This window comes from Aristolochia californica, unplaced genomic scaffold (assembly GCF_029961685.1).
Source record: "Aristolochia californica isolate CCGP_79_NKW_82.1479 unplaced genomic scaffold, dmAriCali1.0.hap1 SCAF_2, whole genome shotgun sequence".
NCBI classification, from domain to species: Eukaryota; Viridiplantae; Streptophyta; class Magnoliopsida; order Piperales; family Aristolochiaceae; genus Aristolochia; species Aristolochia californica.
In genome coordinates this window covers 43771965-43798352 of record NW_027181881.1, presented here as the reverse complement: position 1 = coordinate 43798352, position 26388 = coordinate 43771965, and the positions used below count along the sequence as shown (strand labels likewise).

Below are 26388 nucleotides of genomic sequence, written 5' to 3'. Positions count from 1 at the left end.
GTTGGATTCGATGCCACCCTTATACCCAATTTTAAGTAGAGGTCATTCCCAATTTTATGTAAAATGTATGCATAATTTTATATACAATTTATTTGACATTTATTTTTTGAAAAGTTTTAAATGTATGTTGGAGCACGAACTCGAGAATTGTATTTTTTGAAAATTTTTAAATGAATGTTGAAACTCGAGCTCGAATCGAACTCGGTTAAAATTATTAGGCTCGAGCCGAGTTCAAAATATTTAAATCAAGCTCGGCTCGAACATAGGCAGGTTCGGGCTTGGCTCGGCTCGATGCCACCCCTACTTGGAGGTGTGCTTGCAAAGAATGGTTTCCAAGATCAAATGGTTAATAGCTTGGAAAAGGTAGTTCTTCGGTTTGGGATCCTTCAACTTTAGTGCATCCAATTCGACTTTTTGTATGTCTCTCAATTGAAGGCATGTTGTTGGTTCAGCCACTCATGTGTCTACAACCTGCCAATACTCTTTCGACCTCAAGAAGTTCTTCATCAACTTGCTCCCATGATTATAATGATCATCAAAGCGAGGAATTACAAAATGCACAAACGTTTTAGAGGTTATTTGACGTTGAGAGAAATTCTCTCTTTTACTCTGCAGATTTTCTCTCCTATTTTTTTCCTTCACGTAAACTCTAATACCACCAATATAAAATCAGAGAGAAGGAGAAATAAAGTTACTACAAACAAGACAAGGAAGAGAAATAAACTTTGCTTTGACCTTTCATTAATCAATAGCCTTCATATATGCAATATACCAACCAAAAATAGTAAAAGACGGTTAACTTCTAACTTCTCCTCTAACCCACTTCTCTGACCATTACAACTCCATAGTACTAAAAGCTAACTAGCTAAAAATAGATCTCAACCTATAAATTCCACTAGACTAGGACTACTAACAAATTTCAACACTAATAATATCCATGATCTCATGAAAAGTCTCTCAATGACACCAAGGGGTTTGATTGGCTTAAAACACTCCCTAATTACAATATTAGAATCTCCTTCAATCCAAATTCTACCACCAATGAAGTCATGAAAGATGATGAATCTTGACGGAGAGCTTGTAACTCAATAGTAGTAAACTCATTTATGCTTAAGTGTCTCTTTCCCTTGACAAACACATGCTAGAGACTCGGTACAATCAAACTCTGGGGAGAGTTCTTTTGAGAAGAAAACAACGGTTGTTGTAATTACACGAAGTTCAAAAGGAGTTGTATATGGAGGTCAGGTATGAAATTGCATCAATACTCTTTAATTTTATTCACACTATTACTAGACAGTTGGCAATGATACCGCCCAATGCCCATATGGATTGAATAGAACTTGCACAAAAGGAACAGTATGTCGTGATTAATATGTCTTCAGTAACTCCAGAAACTTTTCTCCATACCATGCTACTTAGGTTTCAAAAAGAGGCATCTCTTGTAATCATGTAATGATGGACAAGAGGCATCTCTCCTATTTTCTCTTCTCTAATCATTTTTTTTTAATTTAAAATTAATAAGAGAGAATATTGTGTTGTTACTTTCCTTGATCTTTTCTACTCTTGCTCTTTCTTGCACTTCCTCTTCTTCTTCCTATTCTTCTTACATACTTCTTTCATATTTTAATTTATAAATTACTTGAGGAATTTTTACATGTTATCAAAGTAAGATATTTGTATAGCCCGAGGCCTAATGTTTTGTTGGAAGATTGTATATTGAATGCTCTATTGGGTAGGACTTTGTGTATCATGTGCTCCATTTAGCGGGAGTTTACGTGTTATGTGCTCTATTGAGATAAGTTCCACATCTCAAACCCATTATGTACAAACCTAGATAAGGTTGAGCAAACCACCACTAAAGGCTTGTCCACATTGTGGTGCCAGAGGACATGAACAAAAACAATTTGGTGAATTTTTCCCCATTTGAAGGAGGGGTATACTAACAACAAGAAGGCAAAACAAAAGAGAGGGTAAGTTCAAGCTCACACCATGGAGGTGTCGATTTCATTTCCTTCAAGTAGTTGTATTTCTTCGCCCTTTGTCCCATGTGATACTATTGACCATATTTGTTAGCTGTACTCCAAACTTAATGAAGAGACGTTATCTCCTTCCACTGCTTTAGTTCAGATAGGTATTATTTCTTCTACTTGTATGTTACTACTCCATTTTCTTAAGTCATTGATTCAGAAGCATTGATCACATGACAAATATCTCTACCTTATTCTCCGCAAACTCTCTTTGTTCTTGTCAAAATAAGGTTAGGACTACAAATGGTTCTCTTTCTATTATTTTTGGAAAGGGAGACATATGTGTTTCAAACCTTAAGTTGATGTCTATTTTGCACGTCGCAGAGTTACTACTAATCTAATATTAGTACAAAGTCTAACTAGAGTCTCTTTGTTACATAGTCGCTAAGGACATGATTTAAGGTGCATTTTCTAGATGTGTTTAAGATTGTTTCCTTTATTTTATATATGTGAGGTTTAATTTATGAACTTGCTAAACAGAACAAATTTTTACATCCAAAATCTACTAGCTAGGTGTGGTATGAAACCTAGTGAAGTTGAATATTGTGTAAGTCTTGTTGTCTCTAACTATGAATTAATTTTTATTAGAGTTTACACCACTTAGATGTAAAGAATGTCTTCCTCAATGGTGATCTTGAGGAAAAAGTAGATGTGGTTCATCCACTAGGATTCATAGTTGATGGAACTAGAGTTTGTAGACTTCAGAAAGTTTTATATGGTTTGAAACAGTTCCCTCAAGCTTGGTTTGAGTGTTTGAAATTTTTTTCATGGTTCAACAAGGATATCATTAAAGTAATGTTGTTTTACTCGTACATGTAACGATATAATTGTTACAAGGACAAGCAAAGGGGGAAATTGTAGATATTGAGAATAAGTCTAACCAAGAAATTTAAAATAAATGACTTGGGTGACTTAAAATATTTTCTTGGCATTAAAGAATGTAGAAAGGAATTTGAAATATTCATTTGTTCGAAAAAATATGTATTAGACTCTCAAAGAAGTTGGGATGTTTGGAAATAGTACACAAATTGTGTCTTATAGATGAGTCATTGTTAGATAAGAATAGATTTAAGAGATTAGTTGGGTGGTTTCTATAGATGGGGAGTGGAATGTACGTCATCTTACAGGTACTCTTGGTTTGGATTCACTTTCTCCAAGAGCATTAATATGTTTGTCAAAGTCTTGATAGATGAAAATTGAACTAATCAAGCAGTTTGTTAGTGGCTTTTATTGCTTCATGAGAAGCAACTTTGTGTCTTAGAGGATAAAGAAACAATCTATAGTGGCAAGGTTAAGAATAGAAGTGAAATATCATGCAATAGCAAATGGAGTTGCAAAGATACTTTGGATAAAGGTCTTATTAATCGACTTAGGTATATCTTAAAATCATCCTCTAAAATTGTTATGTAATAATATTGTCAATACCCTAGTACAATATGATGGGACAAAGAATATTGAGATTGATCGTCATTTTATTCATAAAGGTTGGTCTTTGGGATATTTATATACCTTATATTTGTTTGAAACTCCAAGTTGCAAATGTGTTGACAACTAAAGCTCTTACTTTTTAACATTTAACATTTAGAGGGGGGGGATGATGGGGATTGGTCAACAAACTTAAAATTTGAAGTTCATTTTCATCTCCTACTTCAAATTCATTTCATTCATCTACATGAAATTCAACTTCAAACTTAGTGTTAGTGTGGACGAGTTCATGTGCACTGGAAAACATTTTCTAATGTTAGTGCCCCAAAATGAGATAAATATCAAAAACAAGAAAATGAGTAACTTATAATAGTATCTTAATTAAAATATAATACTTAAACCCCAAATTAGGTAAAACAAACATGATTACAACACGAATAAGTAATTTAATGTATAATTAAAATATATTAATATACTAACTAATTAAATTATATATTATATTATTTAATTATTACAATTTATTGTACATTAATACAATAATTACTTGAGCCAATTAACTGTGCACATGATTAATTATAAAAAAACAAAAAAAAATTGATCAAATGTTAACTTTAACACACTATATTTTTACATATTATTGCATCGTCTTGAGGAAAAGCAGTACTAGAGGCAGACGAAATTGCATCGTCCAGAGAAAAACCAGGCTGAGAATAGGATTTGCAAGTTTTTTTTATAAAAAAATCGCACGTGTAAACTTCACGTGCGAGTTCGCACGTTGTGCGGGATAGGGCGTAGAGGTATCCGGGGGGTTATGTGTTACGCTAGCGAGAGCGGTGGCTGGCTGATCTGATGATGGTAGCAAGAGGTGGTAAGGGGGTGACAACGATGGGAGAGGCTTTAGAGCAGTTGCTCTGGCTGGGGTATGACGAGGCGAGTCGACGACGTCGAAAGGCAAAGAAGGTGATGCGCGGGGGAAGATTAGGTGTGGCGGCAGCAAAAGGGGTAACAACGGCGAGAGGGAGAAGGGAGATGAAGGCCGAGAGAGAGAAAAAAAAATTCAGAGGAAGAAGAAAGGAGGGAAGGAGGGGACCGAGAGAGCGAGGGTGCAGGAGAGAGACCGGAAAAAAAAATTCAACGAGGGTTCAAAACACGGTGCCCGCTTCATCCAGATTCCCGAAATTAAGCCGTGGAGATAATTTTCAGATTCATTTTAGTCATCTACATGACTTGAACGTTGGTGCTTCACTAACCACGTCATAAGATGAACTGTGTAATACAGCTGAAGTTCATCTCTTACGTCAAGTTGACTAACCCCCCCTTATGGATTTTACATGCAGGTTGAAGCTCTCGAATATCTTTGCATCACATTGAGGGGGAGTATAGATAACCCATTTCTCCAATTTTTCTTTCCTAATATGTACTAATGGAGAGTACTCATCTCTCCTATTTTCTATCATGTAATCTTTTTTTTTTTAAGATTAATAAAAGAAAACAAAAGAGAGAACATCATAGCTATTACTCCAAAAAATATCAACTTTTTCTTATCTCTTCCTCTCTCTCTCTTTCATTCACTTCTTCTTCCTCCTACATTCTTACATACTTCTTCCAGATTTTAATTTACAGATCACTCTAGAAGAATTTTAACACATTTTGTTTTACATCCAGCTCTTTCTATTGCAAATCAGTTTGAATTATGCCATTGTTGTGCACAACACTGAATACAGGCAATTACTCTACCTCTTGAAGGCATACAGAAAATCAGCTCTGTATTTACTCTGGATGAGATAAGTGCTGTACATATATTCATTTCTTGTAACAAATGTATCCGTGAATTATGAAGAGAGATCTGAATAATTGGCCTTGGTTGATGCAACCATAATATGACGTTTGGAATCTTCTAAAGCAGTGAAGTTTAGAGGCATCCATGTGAGCATCAGTTGAAGTATAGCAATCAACTTTGAATAGTTTTTTTAACGGAAGAAACAGGAGTAATCTTTTAAAGAAGTAACAGGTCGCAGTTTTTGAACAAAACCAAACCAATGTATTTCTGAACCAAAGTCGAATCCTCCCATTTCTGAAAATCTTTTATCAGTGGCGAGAGCAGCAAGAAGCGAATCTCCTACGAGAATCCTTTATATGCAAAAGAAGTCTCCACAAATTCGCTTCAACTCAAACCAGATTTTCTCTCATTCCATCGCATATCGTAAGGCCTATTTTCATACACCATTGACTGCAACATGCATGGAAAACACTGGAAGATACTGACAATAAAATGAGATACTTTTTATCCTTTTGAAAAAGATTATAGTATTAACATCTTCGGTCATGAATTAAGAAGGCTTAACTTGTCTTGAACTATTTTTTTGCTTTTTTAATAAGAAAAACAAGAACAGGTCACTGTAAAACATTCCGCACGGACATCACCATCTTGAAGTCCTCTAAAAAAATAAAAAATAAAAATTCAACGCCCAAAAATATAAAGACCAAATAGCCTTCACCAGACTGAAACTCCCAACAACACTGCCAAACTCAGAACAATCCTTACCTGCTCCAAAACTAAGGAGAAAGCACAAGAAGGAAACAGAAAAAAAAAAAAAGCTAAGAACAAATGCTGATGGGTTTGGCAATGGGGCCCGCGGAGGAGCTCATCCCCTCTTTCGATGCACCACTTTGGTGGGCAGCTGCGGGAGTACTGCCGGCGCTGCCACCGAATTTAGCGGCTCCCTCAAGTCCCTCGAAGAAAGAGTCGATGTTTTCCTCAAATGCCAGATCGTTAAACAGATCGTTTAAGTCGTTCGACTTGTCGTCCAAGGCTGCGGCCACCCAGAACGGGGGGTCATAGCCGGAGCAGTCCATGGCGAGGTCCCAGGACTGCCCATCTAGGTCGTCCATGATTGAGTGCCCGCCGATGGGGTCGGGGTCCCCGGGAACGATATACTCCATGGCCTCTGTTTTCTGGAATGCCCCCCGGAAGGGAGAGGGAGCAGGAGAAGGGCGATGCGGCTGCTGCGGTGGTGGTGGTGACGCCTCCGTCAGAGCGGTCGGCGGTGGCGGTTGGGTCTGAAGCTGGCGCAGCTTTTGGCATCTCACGTAGTAGCTCATGTCGAAGTTGGTCACCGCGTTTGCTCCCCTGTATTCTATCGCCGCCATGTCGTAAGCCTGAGCCGCTTCTTCCTGTGTTCCTGCATGGCGAAAACAATGAAAAATCAGAAAAAGAAAAAAAAAATTGTAACAGCCAGGAAGAATTATGGCCCGGAGACGGCAGTGGGACCCAAGCTTTCCGGTTACAGAGTCCGACCCGATGGCCGTTTCTTTTTTGTCTTGTCACTCTATACACTATAAACGCAGCATTTGATGCGTTTAGCAAAGTGGGACCCAGTGCAGGCCCGTGCCGGTGACAAGTGTGAAATTTCACGTGCATGGCTGCACTCGCACGCGTCCTCGACGGCAGGGATTATGCATGTGTCACGTGACGTTCATGCCAAATCACCGACTTCGCCGACCAAACAAGCATATTCCGGCGAATCTTTCCCGCATGCAGAAGCCAGAGAAAAGAAAAAGAAACTAAGATCTCACCGTAAGTCCCCAGGTAGAGATACTTGTTACCGAACACTCGGCCAATTCTGGCTTCCCACCGACCGTTGTGGTGATGTCTGAAAGCCCGCAGATCGTCAGATTCCGGCAGCCGGAAAACGCCAAGTGTGAGTAAAGTAGACGATCTTTTAAAGCATAAAAGCAAAAGAATGAATTAAAACTAAATTAATATTTACCGAGCTACTCCCCGATATTTCGAAACTCCTCTGGAAAACCCACTGCTCCTCCTCCTTAAAGTGGCCAGATACTCCTCCTTTGTGAGTTTCTGCATTTCTTCGAACTCTTTCATATATGTGCTAATCTACATTCATATATATGTATATAAGTAATTTTTGAAAGAACCTAATTTGAGTATATAGGAGAAGGAAGGAGTGAAGAGGGGATCACTGACAGGGAAATTGAGGATGGTATCAGACCCCCAGTACTTCAGAGCGGCCAGATCGTAAGTATGAGCAGCAGCTTCTTCATCGTCGTAGGCTCCTGCATTTGGCTCCGTGAAGTGAGATACTTGCATGAAAGCGGAGATGGAATCGGGCAAAATAAATGGGTTCAATTGAACTCGGATTCTGCAACTTACCCAGATAAACTTGTAGAGATGAATCAGCCACAAACAGCAGAAAAAAGAAAAGATTTTGTCAAGAAGAGAATCATCGCCTGTGGAAAAGCAGAAAGCGGAAATATCCCATTTTTACTCTCTGTGAGATGTTTTTACCTTGCCTTCCTTTCTTGTTCTGGACAGGATTCCAACTGCCCTTGTCCCACAGATGAGCTTCGTACCTCCCAGTCCACCTGTGCCTATACATGCAACCAAGGTTTTTAGTAATGGAGAAAAAAAAAATTCTTAGAAAGTAAGAACAGTTCAAACATGAAACAAAAAAAGACGCCAACTTTTGTGGTAGATCCATGCAAGGCAGACCCAGAAAGTATCACCGGAAATTCATACCAACCAGGCATGATCTTTACATTCAGACTCGCAGAGGCATTACTGAAAACCCATTCTAAAGAAACTAGCAGAGAGGAAACCACCTTCATAATTTTTATTAATTTAAGCAGAGGAAGAACATGAGAGAAAGTCTCCTCAGGATCGCTCTTTACCTGGTAACACCTCTGTACATGGAGCTTCTCTTCCCTCCTCCGCTATTGGACAGCAGGCGTTTCTCGCCGTTGATTGTTCTCTTAGCACGTTTGATTTTACTTATGGCTGATTGAGAGGGAGACAAAGCAGAACTAGGATATGCAGAAGAAGAACACGAAGAAGAAGGAGATGGAGGAGACCCAGGCACAATAGGCGAAGATTTCTTCATCTGGAGAAGAAAAAGGGTTCTTGCTGATTACTATATCGGGGGTAAGATTTGTTGGAAAGGACCCTGTGCTCTCTCTTTCTTGGTCCCAAGGAGGTCTCACACTCTCAATGGTGACTCAGGAAAGAGCAGGAAAGAGATGGGGCGCTATTTATGGTTTTCTAACTTAAAGTTAAGATCTTAACCTGGGTTAATTTGGGACCCTACACCTGGCTAGAAGGCCTCTCATGCTTCCAATGGGAGCACACGCTGAGGCTGCTCTCATGCATCGATGCGCAGGAATCTCTCTCTCTCTCTCTCTCTCTCTCTTAGTCGTTTAAATGAAAAATGGTGAGTCAAAAACGCCAAGATTTTGTTCGTTCAGAAACGTTTTCTGTAGCCTCTTTTGTACCCACTCCAGAGAGCTGCCTATACTTTTGATGGAAGTAAATCTCCCGCAGCCTAACTGACTTGGTGTAATTGCCCTGTTTGGCCATCAAATTTCCGACTTGTTTGTCCAGTTTTTGGGTTTTCTTCTTCTGCTAACATGCGAGTATCTTATCTGGAACAAAGAGGTCTTGCCTCCTGTTTGCTCAAATTTAAAATTGTTCCGGGGTCCCACTCGCTGTACCTGTTCCTTTTTCCTGTAACTCCCTATCTACTCTGTGGTTATCTTTTCTGCTTCTGTGAAATTAGGTTGCCAAATTGGAATGCTTGTGTCTGGTGTTTTCAATTCATCTCCGTGTATACAGGTTTCGTGCAAGACATTTTCTGAACTTCACAACACCAGAAGCTTCCTTGGACCTTCGAACTCCGTTTTCCAGTACAGCCAAAATCACCTTTTAGCTTTTCAGCTGAAGGGCCCCAACCAGGCTAAACCAGTTTGGTGCTCTACTACAACAAAATAGCAATGGGAAAACGCAGTCTCAAGTTCTTTGCACCACTTTCAAACTGGCTTCTTACTCTGAAAATTGGATAGCAAACATTTTGATACCTTAGTTACGTAACACTAGTCCATCAATTAATCAAGTCAATAGCATTAAAGGACTTCAAAATTGAAGTGAAAATTGGAACTTTTTTCTAAACAAAAATATTTATATATTAAATAAATATTTTAAAATTTTATAACTTTTTAGCCGTCATAGATAACGACATAAAAACTAATTATAATGGGTTATGTCTGTTACCTCCTTATGCAATGCAATTCAGACTTGTAAATATTTGTCAAAATGTATGACCTGTAACGGAACAATGTCTTTGACAGCATTATGGAATTTACATTAATTGTTAAAAAATTCTAATACTACAGAGAAGAAGACCACCAGACTCTATTCTCTTCTTATAAATTACCTTGTCAAATAGCATTCTCTCAGCTGACATACAGAAACTGTAGTCATCTGCATAGTACCTTGGTCCTTCTTTCCATGTTACTAAGCCTTCATTTTGATACCCTTTTTCAAACTTCTTTACTAAGTTTCTCATGTCATTGACATTGTCTGTTTCAGCTGATGTCAATGACTTCAGAACATTTCCATTTTGGATTAGGGTGGGACCTGATAGATTGATTTTATCAAAATTTGTACGTGTTCTGATTATTTCACTGCTACTGCTGCTTGGTGTCAAATCTGAATGGTCATGTATAAAAGAGGAATGAGATTGATTATCCGAGTCCTACAAAAGAAAAAGAAAATAATTGATTAGTAACAAAGAAATTTTAGAAATTCCTAGTTTTTATGTGAATTATGTCGGCTTTCAAGAATTAAAGGTTGTTAAAATACTCAAACACTAAAAGTAAGAATCTGAGAAACTGCATTTGGAAATTTACCTTGCTATTGTAGACACGACAGCCAGAGAAGGAAGTTGAGGCAGTTGAGCCTCCTTCCAAAGGAAAACCACTGCCTCCCAGTGAAGTAGTAACGGCAACAGAGTTAAAAAGTGGCTCCTCTGGTGCAGAGAAATCAGAACTATCAAAAGTCGAGATTGATACACATTCATCAAAGTAGTTCATCGCTTCCTCTGCCAAATGCTTGGACATTTTACGCCTTTCTATGCTAGTCTGCCATTGCAATTGACATGCTAAATGAATTAATTTAAGTGACCAACAAAGAAACAAAAGACAACCCATCTAAATACATTTAGAGAATCAAGTTGCATCAATGCCATGTGCTAAAATACCTTCCACTATGAATGTAATCATAGTGAGTAACATCCAATACGAATAAAAGTAAGACATCCAGAGCTACACATCAATCATCAATTGACATATGATTATTCAAAGAATTGCACTTGCCATTCATTAGCACTCATTCACGTATATGCAACCTGGTAGAACCCCTTAACCAACCTTATAAGACTTGAATACAAGAACAATCCAGACAAGGAATACACAAAGATGACCTGCTATACTTTCTTTTTTAAAATTGTCAATTTCTAATTGACTTATAAAAAGTAAAGGTCAACATTTTGCCTAGCCTTGGCGGCATATTTTAGGATTAGTCCTCAAGAATACAATAGGTTAATTGTCTTGCCTTTTCCTCTATACAAAGAGGGTCTTGCTTATACTTTGCCTGATCTAGCTACCAAACTTGAAACCAAACTTTACCCAACGTTGGTTTTGCACTGGGTTCAACTAAATAATTCCGGTTCATTATTTCTCCACCCACTTGGGCCTGGCCCAATATTGACCAAATATAGCAATTGGCTATTCAGATAGCACATTGAGAACAAAGCTTGATGGAATGTGGACCTGGGTAAAATGCAAGCAATGACACATTTACAACCACAAGCAGATGACTCACAAGTGCTGACCTCTACAAGAGTACCTACAATTACTCCAAGGTGATTTTAATCAAATTGGTGTTGAAGAAAACAAGAAACACCAGCATACAACTAGTCCAGCATACCTTTCTCCTTGGACGAGAATGACTTGTTTGAGGAGTCTTTGGGTCAGGCAGGACCCCCTTCAAAATTCTACTCAGTTCTTGCACCCGCTGCACTTCAATTGCTAGATCTGCCCGAAGCTTCCTGGCTCGCTCCTGGGACTACATGTCAAAATCCCCATTCAAAAGAACGATTCATTTCCTTCCAAGAAAAATGAAAATTTCAATAGGTCATAGGTAAGGAACCTGCTCAAGCTTTGACGCATACTCCCTTCTGATATCAGAAAGTAACTCGATAGCATTTGGGTTCACCAACTCCGGAGGAATCTCTGTCACATTGTTTGTTGAGAATATAGCAGGGTTCTTTCCTCGAACAGCCTAATACAATTAGATTAATACAAGCAAGCATATCTTACTGAAAACTGAAATAGGAATAAGAATGACCCAATTAATTGAATTTATAGATGTTAAGTGCAATAGATCTCAGCTTTAGTCCAACAGGACATTGGGAACCCAGTTACAACAATTAAAAAAAAAAGGAAGAAATTGCAAAGAACCTACAATTTTGTATAATCTTCACTTGCAAGAATTAGCCAGATGAATACTTCTCATATTGTCAAAATGACGCCGGATAAGATAGTGATTATCCTGTAGGCGGATCAAATTGAGAATCACGGGAGGAACGCAAGAAATCCGCCCTGAAATCGTAGAGAAATTCTCTAAAGCGATTCACAAATCAATATCATTCAACCACCCTCCCTCTAAAACCTAAACAGTCTTTTAACCGAACCCAACGCCCCCGACAAGCCCGGGCTGCAGCTCAAAATAAAGCAAACCCTAATCCAGGTTCAATACAACAGATCCGATTAAGGATCCGACTAAAGATCCGACACCGACTAAAGATCCGGTTAAGGATCTGACTACTTACACCGGATCCTATTAAGGATCCGAATATGTACCCGCATCAAATATTTTCGCCTGCATCACAAAAGGACTTTCCTAATGATGGTGGACCTAATTATTTCAGAATATAAACATGAGAGCATAATAACTTCTCACAGAGTGTCCTTGAATAGCAGCTTTTATGGTAAATGGGCAGCAGGAAATTAGCAAATAAAAGGATCCGTTATTGGTTTAGGTGGTTAGCAGTGGAAACTAAAAAACAGAATGTGTTTCCAGTCAACCTCGCTGATTGTAAGAAACATCTGACTAAATGTTACATAGTTGTAGACCTAACTTAGTAGACTTAGTAGTGGCATTGAGATGTTACAGTCATGTTGGCAAGTCTGAGTTTAATAAGGGAGCCTCTCCATAGGCTGAGTCAAGGGAAAGGTCCAGTAAAGTAGTTCTTTTATGGCTGCAAAGTTGTTTTAGAGAATTAGAGGTTTTATCATGGGGAAGCCAGCAGGCTATTCTGGCATTAGGGAATTAGTCGAATTAAGGTTAAATGAGTCTATAAATTGTAATGAGTTCCAGAGTGAGCAGGCCGAAATCTATTTCAGAAATCAGGCTCATGTGGCATGAAATTTGAGGCAGCTAACCCCCCGATTGTGTGGGTTTGATCACTCCTCATCCTTTCTCCTATGTCCAGCCCTAATTCTCCCCCACCATCCCCTATCTCCCTCACCTCCCACAACCCCTAAGTCCTTCCTCTCTCGACTAATGTCTCTTCCCTCATTCATCTACACCAAACTTTCATTATCTTTACATTCCTCCTCTTGGTTTCCACTTCCTCATAACCCAATGACTGCTCTTCAAACTTGATCTCTCCACCCTTACATCCATGTAAACCTTCATTTTCTACCTCATGCAAGCAAAGTGAAGCACTTGTCTTCCCTTTAACAAGTATACAAATCAAAATGCAAGCAACCAAGACCTTAACAAAATTCTTGGTCAATTTTTAAATTTTTTTCCCATAAAATTTGGATTACAGATTGATATTTTACTACAATATTATTCACAAAATCAAGGATTAAGTAAAAAACGACATAGAAACTTACATTTTCAAGATCATTTCGTATATCAGAAATGGCCCTTCTCACTTCAGATCGTAGGGTTTCATATATTACATGGTTGCTGGCATCACCTGCTGTATAATCACTCTGGGAAGCCTGTAAAGGAAGCAAAAATCAGCAGAAATCATGATGTCAGATCCATGATTACGGTCAATCAGTCATTGATGGGAAAACGACTAAAGTTCTACAAGATCATAGATTTGAAACTCAGCTTTCTTATTCACCTTCATATGCTCAAATACGGATCTAATTGTCTTTTCTTCTGCTTCCGAATGAGAATTTGAAGTAATTCCATCCTCCCTATTAGGTCCTCGCATACATGACTAAAGAACCCAATCAACAAATGATTTGAATAACCATTACAGCATGAAAAATGAGAATAAAACAAAAAAAATCTTGTTCTTCATGATTTCGGCCAACTTACATTAGCTCCATTTGTAGGATCCAAAAGTGGGTACCTACTGGACCATGTCAGCAAACTCTTACGCGGCTTTGTCACCTTGGAAACGTTAGTGACCAGATCGGCCTCCGTTTGACTATTCACGAGAAAGCTATTCTTATTTTTGCTCCGCAGACTCGAAGCTAAAGTAAGTTGATATTCTGCTTTACTCTGCACAAGCAACAAACAAGAGACGTACCAGAAGTAGTACAAAACCAATAGCAAAAATTAGCATTGCATTAATACTCCAAAAAATTCAAACCTCATAATTCCCATGTGGCCCTCTTGACACAGATCTATGACGTCTTCCAATATCCATTCTTGATAAGCTTCGTCCTACTTCTCTTCGTGGACCAGAAAACAGTTTCATAGTGTCAGAGCTTCTCGAGACAGACCTACCTCTTCTACCATCCAAATCGCCACTTCCTGTTGACTTCGGATTAGATTCGTCAAACTTTGCCAAAGCGTCATCAAACTTCGAGATTGTTATCGGATTTTCTGGTTCAAACCCTTCGGGGGATGAAGAAGAGGTAGCGAACAGGGGATTATCCCGTTTATTAGAAAAATCGACAGTATCAGATGAAGACGATACAATCGAGAGATTGGTGTAATTCCTGGACAAAGCACTAACGCTTCTCGATCTTCGAGGTGGAACTTTCTTTTTTACGTCTCCCGTATTGCTTTCATTCGCAGAAGCAGGGTTAGTTGAAGAAGTTCCGAAAGTCCCTCTCTTAGAAGTCGATTTGAATGCTGAGGTCGCCATTTTTTTACCAGATCAAACAAGAGAAGCAGAACCCATGCTTCAACCTTTTGGAAATTCAAAATGAACAAATAGATGAAATACTGGAGCTTTAACACCTCAGTCCTTCATCTGTGAGAAGTGAAGCTGCAGGATATGAGGGAGGAGAGTTTCAGAAGAAATTCAAAAACAGCTCACTTGAACAACACATTCAGTATCCCAACCATCAGACTTGAAAATCGGGGAACCAGATGAGACATGGTTCCGATAAGGAAAGACGAATTTGGAACGAGGCGGAACCTCGGGAGAAGATACGACAACCCAAACCAAGCTTTTCGAATGAGATGGAACTATTTCGCAATCAACAGAAACTGAAAGGCAAACATTGATTGATGAAGTCAATGCAGGCATGATATTTGGTCGAAACGAGTAGACGAATGAAAGAGAAATATTCTGAGTGGGGAACTTCCCGTCTCCTTCGAGGTAACTGATAACGTTTCAATTTGGCAGTTTCGGACGAAGCCAAATGAGAATCCCTTACCGTGAGAAGCGCACCAGAATCAAAAAGTTTGAAAGGAGCCGACAATTCCATGGCAGTTTTTTTTAGTACAAATTATGGAGGGAAAAAAAAAGATAAAAGAAGAGACAAAAAAGTGAAAAGAAAAAATGTTTATTTTGCCTTGGATGTCCATGAAAAATGGGAGGGAAAAATATAAAACGGGGTAGAGATGCGTCAAGTTTACGCGGATGGGGGAGGACGAGGTTACGAGGATAGTGATTGGGTTGGGGTCGGGTTTGATTGTATGGGTTTTTTGGGGGTTCATAACCCATGCCCATCCCTATCTTCACTTCAACAAGGGATAGAGAGAAAAAAAAGATGTGGAAATAAGGTTTTAGGAGGAGAATAGGAAAAATGACGAATTTGAAAAAAAAAAGGAGGAATAATAGGGTAATGTACTTGATCTAAACACTCCCCTTATAAGCTATATTTAAATATGATAAAAGTATAATATTACAATTATCTCCTTCATCCTAACAAGGATAAAAGAAGCAAGAAAAAATATAAATTAATTATATCAATGACACTTAAATTACATCATATCTTTCAACAAAATCCAACATAGCTACCATGACCAACCTCTCTACAACCAGGTCTTACATTCAAAACTTAGATTTTACCTTCTTACAACCCTAAAAATTGTAGTATAGATAGAGTTCTAAATCAATATTATTTTTTATTTCTTAGAGTTTCAAATCATGGACATCTTTTATATCTTAAGCCAAACTAAGCGGGTTGAGTAGTAGGCTTCCTGGATACTTATTAGATCATATTATCAATTTATTTCTTCTAATTTGATAATTGGTTGAAATGAAACTCTCTTTTCTTGAGCTTTGAGACTCACCTAGGTTGAAAAAATTCTAGTGCAACTTCCAATCTAATGAAGGTTTCTTCCTTGACTTGTAATCAAAGGACTTTTGAAATTCACTATTGGCGTGAGTTGTCTGAGCTTTATTTCATAAGAGAAAATCTTTCATAGAATCAAAACGAAAAAGTCTACTATGACGTGATTGTAGGCATAATTGAAGGTGTGATTTAAGGCAACATCAAATTTGTACAAATATGTTGTGTTCAATTGAATGAAACTAACTTGTTTTGATAAATACCTTCTCCCGTTTTAACATGGTATCAGAGCGGGAGAATTATCTTCTCCTTTCCGTCGCCGAAGGTCGGAGCTAAGTGCTCCCGTAGTTGCCGAAGGAAGAAGCCGAAAAAAAATCATCGGGGAGTTGCAGAACTCTGTATCCCGACCTTCTCGTAGCCAAAAGAACGTCGTCGATGACCGACGACCATCACCGAAGACAATCTCCGACGACCTCGCCACCAACCCGTTATTGTTGCCAATCACTGCTGTCGTCGAAAGAAGCCGACTTGCAAAACTCTGTTCTCTTTCTGCAACTACGGTCTCGTAGCCGAAATAGCGTCGCCGATGACTACACCACCGGTCCCGTTGTCGCTGCCGACCACTGTAACGAAGGAAGCCGATGATGCCGTCGGCGAAGAAAAAGATGATATTGTTGCCTTATTCAAGTTTAGGAAACTCAAAAATAATCAGCGCAGCGTGCTCTGTTCTGCCAAGACCCGAACTCGCCCGAGTCAACTAGGACTAGCGAGCCAGCGAACCAGCAACCCGAGGGTACTGCTCCTGCACCAGCTAGACCGAGTCAACTGGAACCAACTCGGTCCGAGTCAACCCGGATCAGGTCACTTATTTGCTACCTCGGTATATATGCCCAAGATTTCGGCAGGACTCGATATATGCTTTGGATTATTTCGTGGGTGATATTACAATGATTTTTTTGGGTATTGTTAAATGGGACCAACCCAAGCTTATTTCAGCTGCTGCTATTGTGTTTCTTTTTTATGAGACATTATTATTGAAGAAGAGGTTGGCCCCAAGGACGTGGCAGTGCTTGAGCAGGCGCTGAAGTCACTCCATTGAAGAGAGGGCAAACACCCCGACGAGGATCAGCAAAAGAGAGGGCAAAGAAAAAAAAAAAAAAAAAAGGGAGAAGAACAGAGCAAGTCTGCTATGTAGTCATCGTGACCGAAGACGCTCTGTCGTCACTACATTACCGAAAACACTCTATCGTGACCACAAAACCGAATATACTTCGTCATCACCGAAGACGCTCTATCGTCACCAATGACGCTTTGTCTACCGAACACGCTATGTCGTTACCCGTCACTGAATACTGTCTCGAATTAATCTTTAGTTCACCGTGAGAGCACGGTTCAGAAGTACTCTCGACGAAGAAGACGACGAGACCAAATTTGACTCGAACCAGACTCGATTGAATTGAATTAATGAATTGAACATCCAAATCGGATCGCACAAATAGACTTCTGCTAATTGCACCCGATGGAGCGCTCAATAAGAGCGGATATATAGCATATTTTGTTTCAGACCAAGTGTAGTATGCAGCAAGAATTTATACAACTTACTTAGCAAGTTGGGCATCAGATATTTGTATGCACCAACTTGAGGGGGAGTGTTGGCATGAGCTGTCTGAGCTTCCTTTAAGAAGAAAAAATCTTTCGTAGAATCAAAACGAAAAAGTCTACTATGATGTGATTGTAGGCATAATTGAAGGTGTGATTTAAGGCATGATTGGAGACATCGAATTTGTATAAATATATTGTGTTCAATTTATTGAAATTAACTTGTTTTGATAAATATCTTCTCCCTTTTTAACATTCACGTTCAAATATAGAAAAGGTGTATATAATTGATGTTGGCAGGAATAAGCAAACACATAAAAAATAAAATAAGAGTCTAAAAACAAACTAAGACTACTCTAAGTCACCTATTTTGTGTCACAATCTATTGAATAGGTCATATCAAGGAGTCTAAGACAAGTCTCATGTTTTGACTTTAAGTTACATTTCAGGCGAGACAAATCTCATAAAAAAAGCAAATTCAAAGGAAAAAATTGGAATTTAAGAGTATGTTTCCTTGTTATATTTTGTCTCTTAAGTCTGTTTAACAAGTTATTTTTTAGGTGTAATTGAGAACTTTAAAAAAGTTTATTTTTAGTAAGATTCGAGTTGTATTCCTTGATAAATAACATGATATAAGAGAGTATAATATCTCTTTAGTATTTTTCCTCACATATCCATCTACATGTGCTTTCTTTGTTCTCTATTTTCCCACCTCTCATTTTCATGTTTTATCTTCTTCTCCCTCTTTCAGGTTTGTCTGAAAAATCAACACAATCACGATATATATTAAACAATCGCGTATAGATAATATAAAATATGTTTACTCATTTGAACTTAAAAGATCTATTAAAAATTATAATATAATATTTTTACTCCATATATAAATAATACAACTTTTCTACAATATTTACAACAAGAAAACATAACAAATATCTGAACATCACAACACTTTGATGCACTAAGCTTGTTGTGAAAAAAAAAATAAGAAAGTAAACTTTCCACTGCACAAATAAAAGTTACCACAACAACTTATATCATTTCTTAAGGAAGCAAACAATTAAAAATTAAATTTGACATTATTTGTACACAAGGTAAAATCATAGACATATTTAACAGTCACATACAAATAATATAAAATATGTGTCACATGATTTGTTACTATGTATAGGGATTTTACCTAGGGGTGGGTTGCAAATGATATAAAATATATTTTAAGTAAATTCCTTTAATCAACTCTTCTCTATTATTTGATTCGATTTGAAATGAGCCAATTGCTTTTTTTCTGCCCTTAATCAGGGGAAACCCTTAAATGGCACTTTGAGCTGGCATACAGAGTATAGCTTTTATTTTGGTACATCCAATAATCAGAATTCAATATAAAGTAATATGTCACACCCCCCGAGATGGTGGATACTGGTCACAGGCAGCAGGCGCTGCGCATGTAACAAAATATTCTTTATTAATTCTTTCTATATGAATTGTAAAAAATATTAACACGCGCTGCCGTTTAATTTCTCGACGCAGAAAATCTCGCGAGAAAGGCAGGGTTTCGCGAATCTTCGAGGCGAGAAAAACGAGGCAGTCCGAAAACGTCTATTAATTTCCTATTTGATCAGAGAGGTCGGAAGTACAAAACTGCCCTTGTCGCTTCAGAATAAAAACCACCAAATAAAACTAGGAAAGTGGGTCCACCAAGAAAACAAGTAGGGCCACGAATCGTCGACTGATCTATGTCCGCAACATGTCACGGGCCATGCCCACAGTGGGTCAAACGAGCATCGTTAGTAACGGGGACGGTGGTCCTCGGGCATACGGGAGAACGGAAGTCAAGGCTAGAGCAGTGTCTGTCCTCGATCCTGGGTCAACCAAAGGTGACAAGAGGACCACGAATACCCTGCGGACTATGGAAAATGAAAAAATTGCCACGAATTCTGGTGGGGGATTCATTTTTCGAACTGGGCCTTTATCGTCACTCTGATATATTTTGTTACCCGAAACTGCCCCTAAAGAAACGCAACCGTATCTCTCCCGTATGGAGCGGAAACCTTGAAAACAGAGAGGGACGAGGGGGCGTATTGTCATTTCAATGGGCAGTTGCTTTCCGTACTCATCGGTTTCTAGTTAAGTACAAGTGGAAGTGCAGGCCGAGAGCTTCGCCTGCCTACTTCAGCAAACCGGAGGTTTAACCTGTGCGAGAAATCAGGAGTGAACTCTGGGAGGAATATGAACTTTTGCTCGGTGCTTGCTTTTTACGTCTCCGGTAACTTCAGATTTCTAGGGTTTAGGGTTTAGAGCAGTCGCTAGAAAGCTGGTCTCTTCCTTTTAGCCTGTGTTCCTGTGTTCGTTTAGCGATTCCTGCTCTCTTTGTTTGGTGACGTTGTTTTGTTTTGACTCTGCTCTGCTTGATCTCTAAGGTAAATAAGCTGCATTATGGTTATATGCTTTTCGTCCCTTGTTTGTTTGACTTGCTTGATCTCTTCTAGTTATTTTCTTTTCGTGATGTTTCTGTTATTGCGAGGAAGGGGTTTGGTTTTTCCGAACCTAAACGTTTAGGTTGTCTCTTACAAACTTTATGTATTTGTAACTAATGTCAGATGGACCCCTCAGACCCCGAGGCACAGGAGGCTTTACCGCCGCCACCTCCTATTCCGCCCAATGTAGTTCCGTTGAAGGTAGAATCGGATCAACTTGATCCGCTGCCGAAAACACCCCCAAAGCCTACACGTGTTCCAATGGCTAGACCCGGTCTCGGACGCAAGGGGCAACCGATACCTTTGCTAACCAACCACTTTAAGGTTAATGTTAGCAGCAACAACGGTTACTTCTATCACTATTGTGTATGTTCTGCCTCCTTTCATTTTCACTCATTATTAACGGTTTATTGTATTTGGAAGTGTATTTCATCTTCGTTGTTTTTTTTTTTTTTTCTCTCAATGAAATATGGGCAGGTTTCTTTGTTCCATGAAGATGGGAAGCCAGTTGACGGAAAAGGTGTAGGCAGAAAAATACTTGACAAGGTCCACCAGACATATGATACCGAGCTTGGGGGGAAGCATTTTGCATATGATGGTGAAAAGAGCTTGTTTACTGTGGGGGCACTTCCTCAAAATAATCACGAGTTCACTGTTGTGCTGGAAGACATCTCCTCTAACAAGTACAATTTTGTTTATTTTTCATCAAACACCACATGTTTTATTGCGTGTCTAATTGCTCTTGTCTGGTTAATGCTTGTTTTTTCAGGGTTTCTGGAAATGGTAGCCCAGGCAATGAGAGCCATGATGAGACTGAAAAAAAAAGGAGACGGCGCCCCTATCAGTCAAAGACCTTCAAGGTGGAGATAAGTTTTGCAGCAAAAATTCCCTTGCAAGCTATTGGGAATGCTTTACGGGGTAATGAATCAGAGAATTCACAGGAAGCACTGCGAGTGCTTGATATCATACTAAGGCAGCATGCAGCAAAGCAGTAGGGTGGCTTTGATCGTCCATTTTAGTTTTTATTCATTATGATATTTGCATGTTCTTTCATTTCACGCTCATAAATTTCTTCCATACGCCGCAGGGGCTGCCTTCTTGTGAGACAGTCTTTCTTTAGGAATGAGCCCAGAAATTTCGTTGACATAGGTGGTGGTGTTCTTGGCTGCCGAGGGTTTCATTCTAGTTTCAGAACCTCTCAAGGGGGTTTATCACTTAATATTGGTATATATTCTTTCTGCTCCCAAGTTTATTTGGTAATATGTTTGTTTGTCCTTCTTAAAGAAAAACATTTTTTTCCCTGAACTATAGCAATGAAACTTATAAATCTTCTTTCTGTTCAGATGTCTCAACCACAATGATAGTCAAACCAGGCCCTGTTGTGGACTTTCTTGTTGACAACCAGAAAGTAAACCATCCCAATCTTATTGACTGGGCAAAGGTAGTGTGAAGTTCCATATGGGTCATATTTAACCCTTATTTGAGACTTTAATATCGGAAACTTATTTGGTTCTTGGTTTTGCCATAGGCGAAGCGAATGATAAAAAATCTTAGGGTGAAAATATTTCATACAAATGCGGAGTGCAAGATTGTGGGATTGAGTGAACAGCTATGCAACGAGCAATTGTGAGTTTCTTGGTTTTCTGTTTTAGCATTATGCCTTCCTTATCTGTTCGCTGCTCCCCTCATTTGTACTTAAGCATATTAGAGAGTTGGTTGTTCTATTGTGTGAAATTGCCAGTTGTGCACAATCTGCAATTTTAGATATTCACATAAACATGTTGATGATTACAGATTCTCCTTAAAAGAGAGAAATGGGAATGGGGATGGTGAGCCAGTAACCCGTGAGGTGACTGTATATGATTACTTTACAAACATTAAGGGTATGCAGTTACAATATTCTGCTAATTTGCCTTGTATTAATGTGGGGAAGCCTAAGAGGCCTACTTACATGCCCATTGAGGTGAGTCAGTGTAATTGATATAAAGGTTTCCACGGTTGTAGAATTGCTTTTTAAATCATTTATGTTGATATGTCATTTCCTTTTTCATTTTGTAGCTATGCACTCTAGTTTCTTTGCAACGTTATACAAAGGCATTGTCAACATTCCAAAGGTCTTCCCTTGTTGAGAAATCTCGACAAAAGCCACAAGAACGAATGCATGTTTTGAGTGATGTAGGTTTCTGTTCTGTGTGTGAGTGTGTGTGTTTGTTCTTGAGTTTAATGTTCCCTTTCTTCATCTTTACAATTAGATACTCTAATTTATTTGCTTCGGTTTTTTTACCATTTTGTGCAGCATATATTAGATAGAATTTATAGTTATTTCCTCTTGCTCAACGGTCTCCTTTGTAGGCTCTCAAGAGTAGCAACTATGATGTGGATCCCATGTTGCGTGCTTGTGGGGTATCAATCAATACTCACTTCACTCAAGTTGATGGCCGAGTCTTACCACCACCCAAGGTTCGTTTTGGAAATAAAAACTATAAATGTTTTAATTTGACCTCCTTTCTTGCAACATTTTTCTGTTTTTCCATCTGAATTTATTATACTAATTTCTTGGTAATATTTTTGAATAAAAGCTGAAAGTGGGTAATGGAGAAGATTTCCAACCAAGGAATGGGCGTTGGAACTTCAATAACAAGGTCATTGATCAATGTGATGGTGTATTATTTAATGCTTTTAGTTCATGGTTCCTGAAGTAACTGTTTTTGATTTCTGATATTTTTGGTTTGAGTAGAAACTAGTCCAAGCAGCCAGAGTTGAGCGATGGGCTATAGTGAATTTCAGCGCGAGATGTAACCTAAAAGCTCTTAGTCAGGATTTGAAAAAGTGTGGGATGCAAAAAGGAATTGTAGGTTCTCTCTGTTTCTGTAGTTGCCTGTTGGGTTCAATGGTTGTTATAGTTGTTGTGTATTTCTTACATTTTTACTTCACCAGTGTATAGACGATCCCACTGCAGTCTGTGAAGAGGAAATGAATATGAGACGGGCTCCACCAATAGTAAGAGTAGATAACATGTTTGAGCAGCTGATGTCATGTCTTCCTGGTTCTCCACTGTTTCTTCTTTGTGTTCTTCCAGAAAGGAAAAATTCTGACATTTACGGTGAGCATTGGGCACTTGTATTGCCTGCTTCTGTTTAGTTTCATAAGAGTTTGACAGTGTGCTTTGCAGGCCCATGGAAAAGGAAGTGTCTCTCACAATTTGGAGTTGTGACTCAATGCATTGCCCCACAAAAAGTCAATGACCAGTACCTGACTAATGTCCTTTTGAAGATTAATGCCAAAGTAATAAGTGATAGATTCTACTGCAGTAGTTAAATATAATTTTTTTGTTGTTTGCCTTTCTGTGTTAAGGTTGGCAATCCTTCTGATTTTGTTGTTCTCTAAAATTCAATCAACAGCTTGGTGGCATTAACTCCCTTCTTGCTGTTGAGCACTCCCCTGCCATCCCTCTTGTTTCGAAAATTCCAACTCTTATACTGGGGATGGATGTCTCTCATGGATCGCCTGGCCAGTCTGATGTGCCATCAATTGCTGCGGTAACATAGTTCTCTATACTGTCTGTCCTGCATGGAATTGCTTTGAATACTGACCTGTATCAATTGCTCTGGCTCATTGTATCCATGTCTGCCCTTCCTGCCAATTGAATAGGTTGTCAGCTCTCGTCAATGGCCATTGATTTCACGCTATAGAGCATCTGTACGTACACAATCGCCCAAAGTCGAGATGATTGATTCTCTTTTTAAACCTGTTGGAGACAACGATCAGGGTTTAATAAGGTGGATTTTTGGATTATGATTAGTTTCTTGACTTGAAATTTCATTTTTTGCACTCCTGTGGCTGTTCTTGTTTTTAAAATGGTAAGAGTGACATGGTATTAAGTTAGTATCAAACAATTGTTTGGTTGACAGTACCCAGTTGATTGAAATCTTTTTGTTCATTCTCTTGGATGGAGGATCCTTTCTAACCTCAAAGATTGAGGGGATGGATTGTTTTTGTTACTGGGATTCCAAAAATGACTTGCGGTTAATAGTGAGACATACTTACATATCGATTGTATTGTAAGTGTATCGGTGAAATGATTCATAGCTCTAATAGACTGGTTATGTGTTTCTCATGTCATGAATCAGGGAGGCATTGGTAGATTTTTATAACAGCTCATCTAAAAGGAAGCCAGAGAACATTATTATTTTCCGGTAAGCCAGATCTCTTGTTGTTGGTTCATTGTCAAAAAACAAAAAAACAAAAAGATCTCTTGTTGGTTGAGTTATCGTGTCTATCTTAAAAGGCATACTGATGATGTGAACTTGTTCTTGTTATCTATCCATCGTCTTCATGTTCTTGCGATCTCTTGTTGGAATATTTTTTTAATCCACAAATTTTGGATTCTTTAGGCCATTATTGGAGCCTTGTATTAATTAGACTGCATGATTCTCTATTCTTGTTAATGCTCGGATAATTTCTTATTACTGTATTTTGAATTTATGATGTCCCCTTGTTTCCATATGTTATTAAAAAATAATATTGTTTTGTGCTTTGTTTTAACTGCTCACTTTGATGACGTGTTTACTTGTAGTGATGGTGTGAGTGAGTCCCAGTTCAACCAAGTTTTAAATATTGAACTGGATCAAATTATTCAGGTTAGCTTATTGATCTCATTTAAATTAGGTGATTGAGTAGGAATGCTAGCAATCATCTTTTTCTTTTCTGATTTTGTCCAACATGCAAATGTAAGCACTTATTCTTTCTCACTTTCTTCCAGTGTTTTAACCTTTTTTTTATATATTATTGTAGGCTTGTGAGTTTCTTGATGCGACATGGTCTCCCAAATTCACTGTAATTATTGCTCAGAAAAATCATCATACTAAATTCTTCCAGCCAAATTCCCCTGATAATGTTCCTCCAGGTGCGATTGTTGTCCAAAGACTCTAGATTAATTCGTCTCATAACTGCTAGACAGGGCATGAGGGTTGTCTCAGATTTCAAGGAGTGCTAGATGTTATTTTTATCTGTATAAAATGATGTTATGAGCTTTTATGCCCAAGTTGCATCTCGTGATGTCTTGGATAACTGAGACACCTATCCCTGTGGGGCACATCACCTGTTCTGTTAGACATTGTGACTTTTGTGCTTTCAAATGTTTTTCAGGAACTGTTGTTGACAACAAAGTGTGTCATCCGCGTAACTATGATTTCTTCATGTGCTCTCATGCCGGAATGATAGTGAGTTCTGCTAGGAGTAGCCCTTTTTATGTGAAGCTATAAGGTGATGATTTCCTTTCTGGAACCAAGTGTTAGTCACTGATTCATTTTAATTCATGCGTCTAATAGGGTACAACTAGGCCTACCCATTATCATGTCTTGAGGGATGAGGTTGGTTTCTCTGCTGATGATTTGCAAGAATTAGTGCATTCCTTATCCTATGTGTAAGTCTTATAGTCTTTGCATTTAGTTCGTATTTTCCACTCTATCTTTCTTCTTTTGAGGTAACATCTCAAATCCTTTGACTCTGCCCAGGTACCAAAGAAGTACAACCGCCATTTCTGTGGGTAAGTACTGCTGTAATTACTTTAGCTTAGGCCCGAGGTGCAGCAACCCACTGATAGGCTATTTTGCCGATGTGGTGCACGTCCTCAAGCCAGGCTCACTTTCTGTTCTTTCACTTGCATCATGAATGTTTGAATGTAAGGATATTGAAATTTCTGCAGTGGCACCAATTTGCTATGCCCATTTAGCGGCAGCTCAGATCGGGCAGTTCATAAAGTTTGATGATATGTCTGATACCTCTTCGAGCTATGGTGGGGTAACAGCCCCTGGACCTGTTCCGGTACCTGAACTACCTAAGCTACATGATAGAGTGAGCAGTTCGATGTTCTTCTGCTAGGTGTTGAGATCCATTACTCTTTGTCACAATGTACATACTACCACTAGATGGGTAACGCACGTTTTGCATATGCTCTTTTTTGTCTTACCATTTCTTTTTGGTAAATACCCAACTAGGTGAAGTTATGTTAGTGGTTGGTAGTAGGGCTTGATGGTGTCGAGCTCTGAAATCTCTTTTGCTTTTGTATATTTTGAGGTCGACCTAGCTTCATGCATGCTATTCATTTTGTTATTCTGGCTTGTTAAACACTGTTTTATTCCTTGTTAACTATACTCAGTTCTATTCCTTTGCTGTAAAACAAAAAACTAGTTGCTTGCTCAATGGAGTGTCTTTCCCATGGAGTGGTTTGATAACGGTGCTTCAGAGGGGACTTCTCTGTTTCTTCCGTTATTAATGTGTTGGCATGAGTTATCTTCCGTGAAATCAGAGGAAATCTGTTATGGTTATCCTCCCAGAGGTTATTGGAGAAACTCTCCAGTGAAAGTTATAACAATGGACTATCGTCTTCAATTGATTTTGTGGTTTTCTTGTTGTCAAGGCGTCGTCCACAAAGTGAGTATTTATGGGTGCCGGTGTCTGTTCGATGGTGTGGCTTCCATCATAATTCCGCAAAGACATCCAAAAAGATGGAAGAG

The 26388-nt window shown here is 38.8% G+C and overlaps 3 protein-coding genes across 3 annotated transcripts; 1 reads left to right on the top strand and 2 right to left on the bottom strand.

The window, feature by feature from the left end:
- Positions 1-5857: 5857 nt before the first annotated feature.
- On the bottom strand, positions 5858-8350 carry LOC137957044 (ethylene-responsive transcription factor WRI1-like). The gene is made up of 7 exons (XM_068804746.1): positions 8142-8350; positions 7759-7841; positions 7624-7632; positions 7438-7526; positions 7223-7347; positions 7029-7105; positions 5858-6634 (listed from the first exon to the last, which is right to left on the bottom strand). Exons 1-7 carry the CDS (start codon positions 8348-8350, stop codon positions 6051-6053), a joined length of 1176 nt encoding a protein of 391 aa, XP_068660847.1. The 3' UTR covers positions 5858-6050.
- A 1199-nt stretch (positions 8351-9549) lies between these two features.
- On the bottom strand, positions 9550-14765 carry LOC137957016 (uncharacterized). Its single transcript, XM_068804717.1, has 8 exons — positions 13922-14765; positions 13645-13830; positions 13445-13543; positions 13206-13316; positions 11452-11583; positions 11230-11367; positions 10152-10382; positions 9550-9997 (listed from the first exon to the last, which is right to left on the bottom strand). Exons 1-8 carry the CDS (start codon positions 14420-14422, stop codon positions 9614-9616), a joined length of 1782 nt encoding a protein of 593 aa, XP_068660818.1. The 5' UTR covers positions 14423-14765; the 3' UTR covers positions 9550-9613.
- Positions 14766-19569: 4804 nt separating this feature from the next.
- LOC137955639 (protein argonaute 4B-like) lies at positions 19570-26090 on the top strand. The gene is made up of 23 exons (XM_068802669.1): positions 19570-19813; positions 19994-20236; positions 20348-20553; positions 20640-20861; positions 20958-21094; positions 21214-21311; positions 21399-21496; positions 21665-21833; positions 21929-22045; positions 22223-22330; positions 22450-22512; positions 22608-22721; positions 22808-22973; positions 23043-23155; positions 23272-23409; positions 23522-23649; positions 24001-24066; positions 24447-24510; positions 24665-24776; positions 25019-25092; positions 25201-25295; positions 25387-25418; positions 25578-26090. Exons 2-23 carry the CDS (start codon positions 19994-19996, stop codon positions 25751-25753), a joined length of 2739 nt encoding a protein of 912 aa, XP_068658770.1. The 5' UTR covers positions 19570-19813; the 3' UTR covers positions 25754-26090.
- Positions 26091-26388: the final 298 nt, after the last annotated feature.